Raw genomic sequence first — 16,630 nt, 5'->3', positions numbered from 1 at the left:
CGAGTACTTCGTACAGTAAGTACTAAACTTTAGGTACCTAGTGCCCGGGCCAAGTCTCGTCGTCTCACCCCAGACTCGCCTCGACTCGACTCAACTCAACTCAACTAGGCTAATCAAACCAACGACCTGGATCCTTCGACTCAACTCATCAACTTTGCCTCCTCCAAACTCTTCAACCAAATCCACGACAGATTCTTCTCAGTCAACTGCTCGATTGATTCATTTGTATTATTAATCATCGTCTGACGTCTAATATCCCCCAATCACTGCGACAACTAAACAGTCATCCATCACTCTCTTTTCCTCGGCTTTGGTGTTGGCTGTGCCTCATTCTTCTCATCTCCCCAGCTTCCAACCCCACATCTTGAAGCGATCGACCGACGACACCCGCTAGAATTGAAACGTTTGACAGGACTCATCAACCATCAACCAACTGGGCTCAACTCGACTATCTCTGAGATAATTACGCCTCGTCTTATTGTTAACTAACTCATCCACGACTTTCTCACCACAAACAATATCATTGGTGTTGTCTTTTCTCAATCGGGCAATCGCCCGTTTCTCCGACCAACCTCATCTTACTCTCAACCCGCCGCCCTCAGTCACTCACTCTCACTTTACCAGTCACTGGCTTTCAACAACACAAGATGGCGCCGAATCGCGGCGGAGACGACATAGAACGGTATATTCTACCCTTGCTGACCTGTTGCCGATCCATATGCTGATTAGTACTCTCAGTCTGTCAAGGATCACCAATGAATACCCTTCTAGTTCCATGATAGAACATGCACGGCGTCCTTCAGAAGCTTATGTCAACCTTCATGCAAACATTGAGGCCAAGTACGCTCACTCAACCTCGGCCCGGCCGCCCAATCGTTCATGACTAACATCACCCAAGAATCAAGAATCCTCTCTGGGGTCTTCCACGAGCAAGACTTCTTGCTGACGTTGATGACTTTTGCCGAAGAAAGGAATTAGAACAGTATCGCCCTCTCATTCGCAAGGGCGCTCTAGTTGCGCAGGACCCTACTGGCTATGAGGATATTGATGGAGACGAAAAGCTTGACGACACAGAGATTCAAGCGCTTAGAGACGAAATCCTCCACAAGTGGCGAGTCCCTTTTGTCCTGTACTTGACCGTTGCGACATGTTCCATCGGCGCTGCCGTACAAGGGTGGGACCAGACAGGTTCGAACGGAGCGAATTTGGAGTTTCCCTATGCTTTCGATATTGGCAGCGAAAGTATACACGACAAGCTCCTCGTCGGTCTCGTCAACTCTGCCCCTTACATCGGAACAGCCCTGTTTGGCTGTTGGCTTTCGGATCCTCTGAATTCCCGTTGGGGTCGTCGCGGCACGATATTCTTCTCGGCCAACTTCTGTCTCTGGCCTGTCATTGGAAGCGCTTTCTGTAACTCCTGGAGACAGCTTTTTGCGTGCCGTGTACTACTTGGTATTGGAATGGGTACCAAGGCTTCAACAGGTGAGTTTCTGCATCTCCTAACCATAACCATGTCGTTGGGACTTCGTAGCTGACATGTGATGCAGTCCCCATCTTTGCCGCGGAAAACTCACCTGCCCCGATTCGAGGAGCCTTTGTCATGAGTTGGCAGATGTGGACAGCTTTCGGTATCTTTCTAGGAACGTGTGCGAACGTCGCTGTTACAAAAATTGGCCATAACGCATGGAGGTTCCAACTAGGGTCAGCGTTCATCCCAGCTGTACCCTTGATGTGCTTGATTTACTTCTGCCCAGAATCGCCTCGTTGGTACATGAAGAAGAATCGTTACCAAGATGCGATGAAGTCCCTACTACGACTACGAAACCACCCGATCCAGGCCGCTCGCGACCTGTACTATATCCATGCGCAACTCGAGGTTGAACTGGAATTCATTGGCGAGGGACACTATGCCAAACGTTTCATCGAACTTTTCACCATTCCTCGCGTGCGCCGTGCTACTGTGGCCTCATTCGTCGTCATGATTGCTCAACAGATGTGTGGGATCAACATTATTGCGTTCTACTCGACTAGTGTGTTCCGAGATGCAGGTGCTGATGATAACCAAGCTTTGCTGGCATCGATGGGTTTTGGACTGGTCAACTTTGTCTTTGCCTGGCCTGCAATATGGACGATAGACACCTTTGGTCGAAGATCTCTGCTACTCTTCACCTTTCCTCAGATGGCATGGACACTACTTGCAGCAGGTCTATGTACTTTGATCCCAGGCACAGGCGGAGCCCACATGGCTCTGGTTGCGTTTTTCGTCTATCTTTTCGCTGCCTTTTACTCACCTGGCGAAGGGCCTGTCCCTTTTACCTACTCGGCAGAAGTGTTTCCTCTGTCGCACCGTGAGGTGGGCATGTCGTGGGCTGTGGCAACCTGCCTCTTCTGGGCTGCAGTATTGTCTATTACTTTTCCACTGATGTTGGCGAGATTGCATGCCATTGGTGCTTTTGGGATGTATGCAGGGTTCAACATCGTTGCGTTGGTTATGATCTTCTTGCTGCTACCAGAAACAAAACAGCGGACACTCGAGGAGCTGGACTACATCTTTGCAGTACCCACTCGTGTCTTTGTGAGATATCAAGTTACGAAAGTGCTTCCCTGGTGGATCAGACGATGGATCTTGTTCCAACGAGAAGCAAGACTGGAGCCTCTGTATCAGTTTGACACAGTTGGCGAACCCGAGGATAATCACAGCAGTGACTTTGGCTATGAAAACGACAAGGCAAAAGTTGAGTTGAAGGATACAATTGGACTTACGTCAGGAGTTCAGACGACACGATGAGGTCGATGGTGGAGATTGTGATATCATGACATTTGGCGTTTGTTTATGGGAGACTTGATTGATTTGGAGAGTTTTGTCTGTACTGTACTGTACACTTATGATACCCTGCACGAGAAAGTAGCAAGCGAAATGGAATTGGGCCTTGTCTTTGACTAAGGGAGATGAATACCCCACGAAAGAGGAGAAACCAGTGTGTTAGTTTCTAGTCAAGTGACGTCAGGAGACGACTAGTTATTGTATGATAATGGCCTGCGTCGTCTGTGCAATTTACGTCTCTGATCGTTATTCACCAAAATCTGACGCTGAAATTCGCCGAGCTCTTTAGTTCAATGTGAGTGACGTCGTGGTAGCGGAAAGGGAAGCGGGCTTCTCAACTGGACTTGTCTTTGGCCCAAGGTGGGAATTTCGTCATCCTCATTCGGAGCCTCGGGAGATGATCACCACCTCCACTTGATCAACATTCGGATGGGTTGGAAGGAGATAAATGCCCAAAAGGCGTTGATGCTCAGTGACAGAACTGAATTAGGAAGTGAGACGATCATGCCGAGGCCGACATGGGCGTCTACTGTAATCCGAGAAACACGCCGTCTCTCCATACAAGTTCTCATTCATTCAACGTCATGATGTTTGCGCGCGCTTATAGTGAGTGACGCACATACATACTGTGTAGCTTCTTCTCGTTTACGATACCCGACGATACGAACCGGGGGAGTGAGAAGTTTTTGGGTGTTTCTACAGTAGAGCAAGAACACGGCCAAGCTTTTCCGGGGATGTCTGATCGATCAGATCACGTTGCATTTTCTTGTTGCTGCTGGTTGAAGCGGAGACTGCTGATCGACCTACGTGGATTCCTCGTGAATAATGGGATCGACATTGCGTTGTCGAAGGTGGATGAGCACTGTGGGTGAGGAGTGAGACATGAAGGGTCCAGCAGATGAGCAATTCTGAGAATGATCATTCAATATGATAGTAGCAGAGCATTATAGCAGCAAGTTGAAGCTGAAAGAGCAATAGAGGAAATGCGGTTGGTGGAATAAGCCGAGTGAGGACCCAAACTGTCGGTCCTCTCAAGTTCCAGTTTCGACGTCGTCCCAACTCCAGTGCCAGTGTCACTGTAGGTAGGTAGGGTTACACTCCATCAGCTTGTAGCAAAGACACAATCTTGGCACCGGGAGATGAACCGAATTTAATGTCGCCTTGCGAAGAAATAGGGGGACATGATTAATACCAGCGTTTCCTCAAGTCGTTTCATATATCCGCAAACTCTACCATTTCAATCCACGATGAAACCCAAAAAAAGAAAAACAATTCACGGTCTCGACTTTTCTAAATTGATGACTTTTGACTTCCATCATAGTGGATGGAGGTCAAGGCGTGGACTAACTAGCGAGCGTTTTTTCCTTGCCGTCACCTTTATTCTGACACGTTGACACAGGCTAATGCGGGATAGCATGACTTGAGGTCACTTCGTGTCTGCAGGGGTAAATATCATGGTTCGTTTTGCTCGTTCTGAGCCAGTGGCAAGATGAGAGAGGTTTGGAGCAGGAAATAAGTATTGGTATGGTGGCTGTGAGCCGAAGATGAATCATGGAGTAGAAGATGAAATGGCCAGAATGAGATATCCATGGGCAGCGCTATAAGAAAGCATTTTCAGCATGCTCTTTAACATCAACGTCAAGATCTTTGACCAGATTATACAATATTCGTCTAAAGATACCAACGGCCAAGCGTTGCGGCAGTTGGCGGCTTTGAATTTGAACAACACCCTCATTCTCTGGTGGCGTAGACGCTAGAATTCCCGGGAATGACGAAAAGAAAAAGCGGTTAGTTTTGTCTTGTCTCCAATATCTTATAATTGCGCGTCAATTATCCAAAGGTGTGCTAGTCGTGGATCAACAACACAAAAAGGAAACTCAGCCGTTGAAGGCACAAGAGACTAACCGTTAGCTTCCAACTTGTTGAGCCGCCATCGACACTTTGTAAGTCGAACATCGAATAAGAACTTTTCGTAATGATTCTCGCCATGTGCAGCATACCGAACTCTTTCAACAATATTCGAACCATTACTGATTAGGGAGAACTCGTACGGTGTTTCACTGTGGCAGTTGCTGGCGTTAAAACGCCAGCTCCCGATGTGGGATTTGTATATGGACCCCTTGAGATCTCTGGTGTAAATCTTTGCCATGAAGGGACGCCTCGAGAGCTTGAAGCTTTCTTGGTGGACAGTGCTGGGTGGAACAAATATGGAGTAGATACGGTTAGATGTTATTTTCTGGTGCTTTGCATCGATGATTGACTGATCTCTCGTATCGAGAATCGCCTCTAGTCCCCAATTTTTGTTATGTTTCTTCCCTTGCTTGGGCATGTGTCTTCTGATCATGGTAAGGATATTCTTCTGCAGTGTAAATGGATGGCTGTTGGTGGTCGGGTGTTTTAGACGTGCAAACCGAGACACACACAGACTTTGATTGTCAAAGCTGTGAAATGTCATGCATTTGCCGGCCAAAATCACGTTCGTATAAGCCCACGTCTCACCCTTGGTTGAACCCTACATATTTCTTGTCATAACAAAAGGCTGCATGCACTGTACAGTATTTCGCGTATGTGTTGAGTTTTCGGCCGCGTAGCACCCCAGCCCGATTTGGAGACGTGAAACAAAGGGGTATCTGAGACCAGCTTGTCAATGGTTGTTTGTGGCTGCCGGGGGGCGGCGCCTCCCCCTGTCCCGGCGTTGAGAACCGCTGCCGTTCTCAAATATTACTGGATAAACGCCGACATTTGGGGGGGCCGGGTGCCCCTGAAGCCCGGCATACAGCAGATGAAAGGGAAAAAAGTGAAAGAGAAAAAAACTTGCAGAGGTGCCCAGTGTCTGGGGACCCTGTCGCGGATCCTTCTTCAGCTGGTAGGGCTCATGATCCAGCGAGAGGGGAGCCCTGAGGGCCCTAATGACCCAGGACCCAATTGGACTTGGTCCATACCTAAGGTAGAGAGAAAAACTTGAGTACTTTCGCCATGACTGAAGACGCGCTGCTGGTGGATTCACGGCCCCTAAGTTCTCCAAAGCCATGACCCGCCGTGAGTGGGAAGAGAAAAAAAAAGAATCGGGGACCCCTTTTGTTGCTGACGGTATCTGAGTCCCGGCTTGGTATTTCTGGGATTGTGCTTGGATGGCAAGGCGGACAAACCTCAAATAGCAACAAAACCTAGCCTAGCTAGCCTAGTACATGAGGAAAAAAAGGAAAAGCACACCATGATAGTGGATATCACAGTGTAATTTTTAACCATCTCGCACTCACACGAGCTTGAGCAAGAGCCAAGTCCGACAGGGAAGGAACAAGGAACACCCACCCTACCCATGATCCCCGAAACCTCGTTCGTCAATGATTGACTTCAACCTCTCTTTCTAGTCGTTCCCTTTCTCTCTCTTTTTCCTCTTCATCATTTCTCCACCGACTCTCGTTCCAGTCCCTATTATAACCACGGCCCTCCCACCCCCGGCCCAGGCTTGCCCTTCTTTTGAAAGCTTTTGTTTGTTTCCTAGCTCCTAGGTTTGATCTCTCTCTCGCTTCCTCATTTTCACCTCAGGTAGCACAAATAACCACCAACTTGTTCCTGTTCGTCTTCGCTGGAGAAGACTGCAGATCACCTTCGCTCTTTTGTCCTATACTTGCAAAAAAGAGGAGGAGAAACACATGGGATCGTTGTAGCGTTTTGTCTGCATTTATTTCCTTGAATCTACTACATCATCGGCATACAAACACAGCATTAAGCCGAGCATTGGCATATCTAGCTTGGAGCAAGTCTTCAGCAGAAAGATAATCACCCCCATTCCTACCTGACTCCTAGACACCCTACGAGCGCAAGCAGATCGTTGCGTCCAAGGATTTGATATCCTACCGCCGTCTCATATCCTGCTAGCACTGCCCGACCTCCAATCTTCAAACGCCTATCAGTTTCATCATCGGCCTCGACTCACGCCAACGGGTCGATCACCTCTTAAACCGAAGTATTCGGGCCACCACATCGAATACTCCCGCACTTTCAACTCCCTGGTTGGAGTTTGATATATAACTATACTCGAGAATGGTTAATCGCCACGTTTCCTTGTCTCCCCGCAATTCGCGTCACTCTCACACAGGCTTCGTTCCCCTTGGTGGCACAAACAGCAATAACGACATGGGCGACGTTATTCAGCTCACGCAGGTCAAGAGCAATGCCTCTGCCCGGAGTGGTATGAGGAAGGCCGACATGCCTCAACCCTCTACCATGGATAGCAACTCTCCTACCGAGAACGAAAAACTCACCGGTCAAGGTCACCGCGGCCGTCGAAGGAGAATGGGCGATGGCCTCTCTCGCAGCGGTACTGGAGGAGAGGAAACCACACTGAACCCAATGGGTAGACTCTACTACAAAATCATCGGCTTCTCTGTTGTCACCAGATACCTTGTATACGTCGTCCCCGTCGGTCTTCTCTTGGCCATTCCCCTGATTGTCCTCGCCGCCATTGGCAAGAAGGATGGCATTCCTGTTGGCAAATGGAACGGAGATGGTTCCCGGGCTGGCGATGATGGCCCTCCGCTCTTCAAAATCTTCCTCTGGGTTCTCATTATGTGGCTCTCATGCTGGATCGCAAAGGTTGTTGCTTGGTTCTTGCCCTCGCTCTTCATGTTCTTTACTGGCGTCGTCAGCAAGGGTACTCGCAAGTACGCAACTGTCCTCGGAAACCTCATCCTCCCCTTCTCCTTCTTCTTCTGGGCCTTGGCTTCTTATGTCACTTTCAAGAACCTCTGGATGGAGGAAGATAGAGGCAGCAACTACGTCCCATGGGTCCGCACTATGGGCCGTGTCCTTGGTGCTCTTTTCGTTTCTTCAGCTGTTTTCCTTGGCGAAAAAGCGATTGTCCAACTGATCGGTATCTCCTACCATCAGCGATCCTTTGCCAATCGTATCAGGGAGTCTAAGCGTGAGGTTCACTTGCTCGGGCTTCTCTTCGATGCTTCTCGAACCCTCTTCCCTCTCCATTGTCACGAGTTCGCTGATGAGGATGCCATCATTAATGATAGCATTGAGGTGATGCTCCGTGGTAAGAAGGGACACAAGCGCAACGGCTCTGCCACCCCCATGAAGCTCATTGGAGAAGTTGGCAAGATCGGAGACAAGGTTACCTCCGTTTTCGGCAACCTTGCCTCTGAGATCGCTGGCCGACAAGTCTTCAACCCCAACTCCGCTCACTCCATCGTCATCGAAGCTCTTGAGAAGACTAAGTCATCTGAGGCAATGGGTCGACGTATATGGATGTCTTACGTTGTCGAGGGTCACAACTCACTTGTTCTGGATGACTTCCAGGAGGTTCTTGGACCTGCTTACAAGGAAGAAGCTGAGGAATCATTCTATATGATCGACGGCGACGACAATGGTGATATCAGTCTCGATGAGATGGTCCGAAAGGTTGTCGAAATTGGTACGGAGAGAAAGGCAATCGCCGAAGGTATGAAGGATATCGGTCAGGCTCTTCAGGCTTTTGATAAGATTCTTCTCGTCGTCGTTCTGTTGGTCGTTATTTTCGTTTTCCGTAAGTCTCACCTCAGAAGTGTGTTTTGAATTTCACTAACAATACCCTCAGTTGCTTTCTTCCAGAGTAGCTTCATTACCACTCTCACCACTGCCGGAACTACCTTGCTTTCTCTGTCTTTCATCTTCGCGGTTACTGCCCAGGAGTTCCTCGGTTCTTGTATCTTCCTATTCGTCAAGCACCCCTACGATGTCGGTGATCGTGTCGACATCACTGGCACCAGGATGGTTGTCAACAAGATCTCTCTCCTCTATTCTGTTTTCCACCGACTGGACACCATGCAAACAGTTCAAGTGCCCAACATTCAGCTCAACAACATCTGGATCGAGAATATCTCTCGTAGCAAGGCCATGCACGAAACCGTCGAAGTCAACGTTTCTTTCGATACCTCATTCGAGGACATTGAACTTCTCCGCCTTGAGCTGGAGAAGTTTGTTCGACAACCCGAGAACGCTCGTGACTTCCAGCCTGATCTTAGTATTAGCGTTGGCGGTGTCGGTAACCTCGATAAGCTTCTGCTCTATGTCACCATCGCTCACAAGTCCAACTGGCACAACGATTCCGTCCGCGCCAGCCGCCGTTCTAAGTTCATGTGTGCACTTGCCCTGGCTCTGAAGAAGGTGCCTCTCATTGCTCCTGGTGGTGGCGGCGAGCCTCTTGGTGGACCTACAAACCCCTCTTACTCTGTTACTGTTACCGATGAGTTCGCCAAGAACAGCCGTGATGAGGCTGCTAAGGCTACTGATGAAGCTCGCATGGTCCCAACCTCAAAGCAGCAGAACACTGAAGAGAGCCAGGCCCAGGCCGCTGAAGGCTTCAACTCGCGTCCCCCTGCCGCCGGCCTTGGTGTCTGGGATAATAGTGACAACCACACCCTGGGCTCTCACGACGACGAAGCCAACCGCAACCGCGACATCGAGCATTTGCGGACTGATCTCAAGCGTGAGAGCACTCGGGGGCGCCGCAAGGCGGGTGAGGCTATCCCCTCACTTTCTCTCGAGACGGCCCCTCGTGCTAGCATGACGTTGACGCAAGCAAGCCCTCGCAGCCCCCACCGTGGCCCCTTTGATGAAGAGGCTGAGGCTGGCATGGGCCCAACGCCTTACCATTCTAATCTCTCTGCCGGCCCATCTCAGGGTTCTCAAGGCTACCAGCCATATGCCGGCTCTAGCAACCAGTATAATGTCGCCCACCCCCTGCAAAGGCCTGGTCAGGGACCGCCTCAGGGGCCACCTCCCCAAGGACAACCACCCGCTCCCCGGCGCTAGTGGACCTGGAAGTGAGACAGACGAACTGTAACGGCTGATCAGTGTGTACTGAAAGTAGTAATATTGGGGAGGTTATTTGGGACGGAACTGAATTTTTATATGTTGGTATTCGGGTTACTTGAGAGACTAGAACAGTCATCTCCTTTCTTAGAAATCAGATTGGGTCATCCGTATAAAAAAAGACTGGGCGGATGTATCGGTTTATGAAACCCAGCCAGGGGCTGCAGAGCAGCAGCTCTCAATATTCACGAAGTAAAGAATCTAGATTATTATTACACTTCAATCAAATATTTTGAGGATAATTGTTGTTTCATGGAACTTTGTGTCTGCAGAGGCCACTAATTTAACAAACGTGCTCTGGGGGTGGGACATCGCCGTCCTTTGCACCCAACTCAGTCTTGAGTACACGACCGAAGAGTTCCAGCAGAACCTCGAAGCAGACCTTGGTGATGGCAGGATCATAACGGCCCTTGCTTAGCTCGTCACGGATGAAGGCGTGCTGAGCCCACGCGAACTCGTAGAAGCTAGTGGGGACACCAGCTTCGCGAAGCTTGGCACGGATTAGATCACGGCCAGCATCAGGGACGTGAGTGTCCTTTACACCAAAGATCATGGCAACCTCTCCCTTGAACTTGTTGAAGAGATCGATGGTGTGGTTGCTGTTGGTAGGAGCGGCTGATGAAGTGTTGGGCGCATCGTAAGGGCCGAGTGTGCGGGAGTGAATATCCGTTGCGAAGTAGGCAACGCAAGCAGAGATGCGAGGGTCAAGCTGTGCCGAGCTGTTGAGTGATATGAAGAGAAAGTGTTGGGTGAAAGACTTACAGCAGCGCGAACGGCCAGATGGCCACCTAGACACATGCCTGTAGCTCCAATACGGCCTGTGCAGGTGGGAAGTGAGAGGAGGTAATCGACGGTGGCATACGAGTCGGCATCATAGGACTCGAGGGTCTATAACAGTTAGTTAGAGTGAGTACAAGTGAGTGGTGCTGGCTGTTGAGTGAATACCTTTTCGATCTTGAACTTGTTGCCACGATCAGTGTCCTCGGCGTCGTACTTGAGAGGCTCAGGGCCGGTGAAGTCATGGTAAGATGAAGGTGCAGCGACGATGTAGCCTTGACCAGCGATCTGACGGGCGAAGCGGGCAACAGGGCCAGTGACTGGAGAAGTAGAGTGAGCTTGCTCTGATATTGTTGTGATAATAATGTGAAGACTTACCTTGGTAGATCTCGCTGAAAAGACTCACACCAGGGAAGCGTCTGAATGAAGGTCAGAATTATGCAGAGCAAGAGGATTTAAGAGACTTGCGCATTAGGATATCCAGGAATAGTGGGATGAAAGACAAAGATACCTAGTCATGAGTGTAAGCTTCTCATGTCACATATGATGAGAGTTGGGCTGGACATACGCATAGTACCCTCTTTGCCATTGGCAGAGGTTGGGACATCGACGTGAGACTCCTTGATCAACATTTTGCTTCCTTTAGACTTGATGTTATAAAGGTTCAGAGTTGCAATATTGGAGGTTATGGACTGTAGTTGCTTTTATCTAGGTACCTATTCAACCTCATATCATTATCAACTTCCCCTCGATGCCCCTCGGCGGGGTGTTACATACATCCTTCAAGCGAGACGCCTCTGATTGGCCGAGAGCAACATCATTCAAGCTTCATAACTTGATCCGTCCGTTGTGGCACCCGGACCGATCCCGCCAGCACCCGCTACAGCTAGAACCAGTCTCATGAGTAAGCAGTAGTAAGTTCTTATTAGCAGAACGCAGCTGATGACATCCAAGGTCTTGGACGCCTACGGTGCGTGTCCTAGGGCAGCTGCTGCAGTGCAATGTGACCGCTTTTTTAAACACCGAATCACAGAAATAAACATGTGGCAGGGGTATAGCTAGGTAATTACCGTAGAGCACCTGCATATAAGGAGTGATAGGGAGGTGCTTCAGTGGGACCTCGACTGCTAATCCGCCTTCGGACCGTCGAATCCTAGGGGGGAAGAGGCTCGTTCAAGTGAATGAGTACGTACCTCACAACCCCATCATTCGTCGTCACAAGGATCTATCCTGTCCTTCCTTGTCTCTGTCCAGGTGGTCACAACTTTTTGGTCGTCCGACTGCTCTAGTTATTTGCCCCAACAACTCTCGTTCTTGTTTCTGGCTCTTTTCTCCCTCTATACAAACTCAAATAAGGGACACTTCCTTCAGCATATATTCTCACGATAACATAAGCTCATCATATCGAGGGTCGTCACCCGCACTTTATCCACGGATGCACGCCCCAGCTCTCGAATAACTACCTCTACCTACACTTACTTACGTCTACTGCATTTCTCCTTGATATATATCAATCGCATACCATGAACGGCCATTTCTCTGCCGTCGGCGAGGCGCCGGGGGCTGGAAGCTACGAGCACGGCGTCCAGGTTATTGACGAGGATAAGGAGTTCAAGTATGTACTATACAGCTGTCGAGTTGTTCCCCGCCACTTTGTCCATCATGATGTCTACAGTACTAACCAACCCTTCTACACTGCAGCACCCACATCAATGAGTATCTCAACGTTACCGATGTTGCTGCCTCTGGCTTCAATTACCATCTTATCTCCGTCTTCGGCTCCCAGTCGACCGGAAAGTCGACCCTCCTGAACAACCTCTTCGGCACCGACTTTTCCGTCATGTCAGAAACCGAGCGTCGACAGACCACCAAGGGTATCTGGATGTCTAAGAACAAGCGCGAGACGAGCGCAGGCACAAAGATGTCCGACAACATCCTTGTCATGGATGTTGAGGGTACCGACGGTCGGGAGCGCGGCGAGGACCAGGACTTTGAGCGCAAAAGTGCCCTGTTTGCGCTGGCCACCAGCGAGGTCTTGATTGTCAACATTTGGGAGCACCAGGTTGGTTTGTACCAGGGTGCGAACATGGGACTTCTCAAGACCGTTTTCGAGGTCAACCTGCAGCTGTTCCTCAAGGACAAGCAGTAAGCCAAGCTCTACGGTAACCCATTGCTTGTGCGATTACTAACTCCACCTAGGTCAACCCCCAGATCTCTACTCTTCTTCGTCATTCGCGATCACCTTGGCACAACACCCCTGGGCAACCTCCGAACCACCCTGATTCAGGACCTGACTAAGATTTGGTCGTCCATCTCCAAGCCTCAGGGGCTCGAGGGTTCGCGCATCGAGGACTACTTCGATTTTGGCTTTGCTGCCCTGCCTCACAAGATCCTCCAGGCTGATAAGTTCACCGAGGAGGTCCAGAAGCTTGGGTCGCGGTTTACCGCTGGACATCGACACGGCAAACCTGGTCTGCACGGTGATCAAGAGCTCGAGGGTGGTCTCTTCCTTCCAGAGTATCACCGACGAATTCCTGCCGATGGCTTCTCCATTTATGCTGAGGGCATTTGGGACCAGATTGTGAACAACAAGGACCTGGATCTGCCTACCCAACAGGAGCTTCTGGCCCAGTTCCGTTGCGACGAAATTTCGCGAGAAGTTCTGATTGACTTTGACGTCGTAGTCACGCCACTTGAGGAGAAACAGAGCGAAGCTTCCAAGCTCGGTGTCCCGGCCGTTCTGCCTGATCTTGGCCTGGCTGGTAACGATGCTCGCCAGAAGTGCATAAAGGCTTTTGAAGTCCAGGCAAGTCGATACCATAAGGGGGTCTACGCCCGCAAGCGACACGAGCTCGAGGGAAAGATTGATACTCGCCTGAAGGCACTCTACCAGGGCCAATTAGCCGCCGCCCACAAAGCCGGTGTCACTGCTTTTGGCGAGGCTGTTGCCAATAAGGTGAAGGCTGGGCAAAAGGCTGGCGGGAGCTACGAATTCGCTGAAATTGTCGCCAACGAAAAGCGAAAGACACTGGATATCTTTGGTGTTGAGGCACAGAGCTTACTCATTGAAGGTGTCTCATGGACTAACTTCGAGTCGCAACTCAAGCTCTTTGAGAAGGAGCTTGACGAAGAGAGCGCTAAACTACGAAAAGAAGAAATGCGACGACTTGCGACCCGTGTTGAGCGCTGGGTCAGATCTCGACTTGGCGATGCCGTTGGTCTTGAGTTCAACAAGTTGGGCAGCGGCCGAGCCGGCGGTGGTGCCCCCGAAACCGGCGAGAAGCCTGACACCGAGAAGGATCTCTGGGACAGAGTATGGAAAGTCTTCACGGGCGTTGTCAAGGAAGCCGAGGTTCGATTTGCCGAGCGAGCTAAGAGCTTCGACGCTACTCAAGAAGAGGTTGAGATCGGCACATGGCGATTGCGCCGAAAGAGCTGGAACGCCCTTCGAGAAAAGATCGAGGAAGAAGTTATGGAAGGCAATATTCTGCTGAAGCTTCGAGAGAACTTTGAAGATAAGTTCAGATATGACGAGGCTGGTGTACCCAGGATATGGCGTCCCAGTGACGATATTGAGGGCATTTACACCAAGGCGCGAGAGTCTACTCTCACCCTTGTTCCTCTTCTCTCAAGATTCCGACTGTCGGAGACATATGGCCCTCCTGACTTGCCAGGCTTCGTTGGACCTCAGCCCAACGGTGTCCAGGCTAGCGATGAGGAGGACCTCACACCGATTGGAGGTATTGATGAAGAGGATGGCAAGAGCCTCGAGGAGGAGATGACGGTGCTCAGCGAGGGCAAGCGCCAAGATCTTGTTGTACGATTCAAGAAGACTGCTGATGGAGTTTATGTCGAAGCTAAGCGAGGTGCTATTGGTGGCGTTGCTCAGGTTCCTTGGTACTTTTATGGTTTACTCCTTGCCCTTGGCTGGAACGAGATATTGACTGGTAAGTTTTGTCCGGCTATGAATGGCCTTTGTGCTTTGGCTAACAAACGGGCGTTTCAGTTCTGCGAAACCCCTTCCTTTGCCTCCTTATCCTGGTCATCGCCGGAGGTACATATGTTGCATACACGCTTAACCTCCTCGGCCCTATGCTCTCAATGGGCAATGCTGCCATGACCCAGGGTGTCGAGATTGCGAAGCAGCAGCTCCGCGACTTTATTGCCAACTCCGATACAGCACGCCAGGCTGTTGGCATGCCTACGCGCGAGGACAGCGATAACATTAGCATGGATACTTTGGATAGTCGGGGCAAGAAGGCCAACACGACTTCCACGGAGAAGGATGACATTGACGAAATTTAATGTGTAGGGGATGTGTATGAGTCTGAGCAGTGGCGCAGGACCATGTCGAGTATGATTAGCTAACAGGATATAATGTCTACTGTAAAAATAAAAGGGGAATATGTTCGATTCACGCCCAAGTGATATGCAAAGTTTGACTGTTTCGATAAATTCGTTCCCAAATAGATTATAGGGGTATCTAGAATGCTTCCAAGCCAACTGGCGTACCAAACCAATTGCCCAACTCTGATGATTCCTTATCCTTGTCCCCAGAGGTGAAGTAATCAGTGAGCCTGCTCGTTTCGCCGTCGTCCTCAAGCGGCCACTCAACCTTGACACCATTTCCCTTGGCCTCAAGCATATCCTTTGCTGTCCCCCAACTGAACCGACACTCCGACCCCCATCCGAACACCGGGTGCATGTTGCCCTTCATCCATCCAACACAGCGTCCATCAGATGGATATCCGGAGCCCCATGCCATACCCTCGCCATCCTTCTCGTCTTCGTCTGCCCTCGCCTCAAAGAGAACTTCGAGCGCGGCATCACGAGTGACCTTTGCGCATACCGATGCAGCACTGACGCAGGCGTACAAACTATCGGCCTTCTTGGCAACCGTAATTTTGGCTGTGGGGAACACACGCTGCAGCTTTGCTTGATATGCTGCTGGTTGGCCAATTGTATCAACGTAAATCTCCTGGATGTTTACGCCAAGTGCATACACAGCCTTTATAAGATCGACCGTGGCGTCCATAGCTTGAGCATTGAGGTTGTACGCATTTGTAGGTCGGTACATGTTCGCGCCAATATCTCTAGCCGATAGTGAAGCCGTTGCCCAGCCGCAAGAGTCATGGAGATCCGAGCCAGGCGTGCACAGTGTGCGCATAAGGTGTGAGCGAACAGCAGGTGTGAGGACCTTGGAATCGTCAAAGTGATGCTTCTCGCGAAGTAGAGAATCAGAGAGCTCTATAGGGAGGAAGAAGACGCCATAGACCATGGGGCCAAGAACAGGGCCACGTCCGGCTTCGTCGACACCGAGACAACATGGAGTTGCTGAAGACGGATCGGAGGGGTCGCTGGGGAGTAGAGAGGAGGGAATGGCGGAGAAGTGGTTGAATGACGAGCCTGAGAGAAGGGCTTCGCCATGGACTGAGGGTGGGATATAAGTTGTTGAGGAGAGGGTGACTGTCTCGGGGACGTCTTCGGCTGGCGAATCGGTCATTATGGGATACTTTATGATAAGAGAGAATAGTTTATTACGGGTTCGTCAATCGATCGTTTTGATGCTTCTGGTTGTCATGGAGGATGAAGTAAAGATAAAGCCAGTAGTGATAGTTCCAGGAGACGCGTCTAGACGCGTTAAGCACCTACCTAGGTACCCAAGCCCCGTATTTTATAGTGCCATTGAACTATTTACAGGCACTTGACTACCACAACCAGCCTAAAGGCAGGCTTGGTAAGCTCCCATGTTATTGGAAATATACTATTGGCATGGCCTAATTCGATTAATCTATGATTTTCTTGGAGTCATGTCATCTGATTTTGCCATTGATGCCTGTTGAAAGCAAGAAAAAAAGCCACTGTACGCACGCATCACTTACTTATACGACGCCACTGTAAGTCAAGCCACATGCAGCGGCAAACTGGAAGGATCCAGTCAATCACCTCAAAGATGAACATAACAGATCGATTGAGCTCCTGATTAAGTATATATCAATAGAACCCGACTACTAGGTAATTTGTCTACGGCAAAGCTTTTATCTCACTATAGACTCCGCATACAATTAAAGGACCGAGCAAGTCATGGCCTGTCATGCAAAATGATACCCAAGCCCACTGTGCCCATGTCGGATTTCACTGGTCAAATCACCTGTGGCCCTCTAA

The 16,630-nt window shown here is 50.1% G+C and overlaps 5 protein-coding genes across 5 annotated transcripts; 3 read left to right on the top strand and 2 right to left on the bottom strand.

Moving 5' to 3' along the window:
• Positions 1 to 647: 647 nt before the first annotated feature.
• FSUBG_6430 (sorbitol transporter) lies at positions 648 to 2,788 on the top strand (the record flags this gene model as incomplete). The annotated part of the gene is made up of 4 exons (XM_036684628.1): positions 648 to 682; positions 772 to 840; positions 899 to 1,482; positions 1,548 to 2,788. The coding sequence occupies 4 exons, from the start codon at positions 648 to 650 to the stop codon at positions 2,786 to 2,788; spliced, it is 1,929 nt and encodes a 642-aa protein (XP_036537999.1).
• Positions 2,789 to 6,964: 4,176 nt separating this feature from the next.
• On the top strand, positions 6,965 to 9,628 carry FSUBG_6429 (mechanosensitive ion channel family; the record flags this gene model as incomplete). The annotated part of the gene is made up of 2 exons (XM_036684626.1): positions 6,965 to 8,360; positions 8,412 to 9,628. The coding sequence occupies 2 exons, from the start codon at positions 6,965 to 6,967 to the stop codon at positions 9,626 to 9,628; spliced, it is 2,613 nt and encodes an 870-aa protein (XP_036537998.1).
• A 343-nt stretch (positions 9,629 to 9,971) lies between these two features.
• Positions 9,972 to 11,097, bottom strand: FSUBG_6428 (carboxymethylenebutenolidase; the record flags this gene model as incomplete). Its single annotated transcript, XM_036684625.1, has 4 exons — positions 9,972 to 10,397; positions 10,451 to 10,576; positions 10,634 to 10,785; positions 11,034 to 11,097. 4 exons carry the CDS (start codon positions 11,095 to 11,097, stop codon positions 9,972 to 9,974), a joined length of 768 nt encoding a protein of 255 aa, XP_036537997.1.
• An 891-nt stretch (positions 11,098 to 11,988) lies between these two features.
• FSUBG_6427 (SEY1-like protein) lies at positions 11,989 to 14,770 on the top strand (the record flags this gene model as incomplete). Its single annotated transcript, XM_036684624.1, has 4 exons — positions 11,989 to 12,080; positions 12,167 to 12,610; positions 12,665 to 14,412; positions 14,472 to 14,770. The coding sequence occupies 4 exons, from the start codon at positions 11,989 to 11,991 to the stop codon at positions 14,768 to 14,770; spliced, it is 2,583 nt and encodes an 860-aa protein (XP_036537996.1).
• Positions 14,771 to 14,948: 178 nt separating this feature from the next.
• On the bottom strand, positions 14,949 to 15,968 carry FSUBG_6426 (ribonuclease H2 subunit A; the record flags this gene model as incomplete). Its single annotated transcript, XM_036684623.1, has 1 exon — positions 14,949 to 15,968. One exon carries the CDS (start codon positions 15,966 to 15,968, stop codon positions 14,949 to 14,951), a length of 1,020 nt encoding a protein of 339 aa, XP_036537995.1.
• Between the last annotated feature and the right edge of the window lie 662 nt (positions 15,969 to 16,630).

This window comes from Fusarium subglutinans (assembly GCF_013396075.1).
Source record: "Fusarium subglutinans strain NRRL 66333 chromosome Unknown NRRL66333_c0000067, whole genome shotgun sequence".
Classification (NCBI taxonomy): Eukaryota; Fungi; Ascomycota; class Sordariomycetes; order Hypocreales; family Nectriaceae; genus Fusarium; species Fusarium subglutinans.
This window is presented reverse-complemented; position numbering and strand designations above follow the sequence as displayed.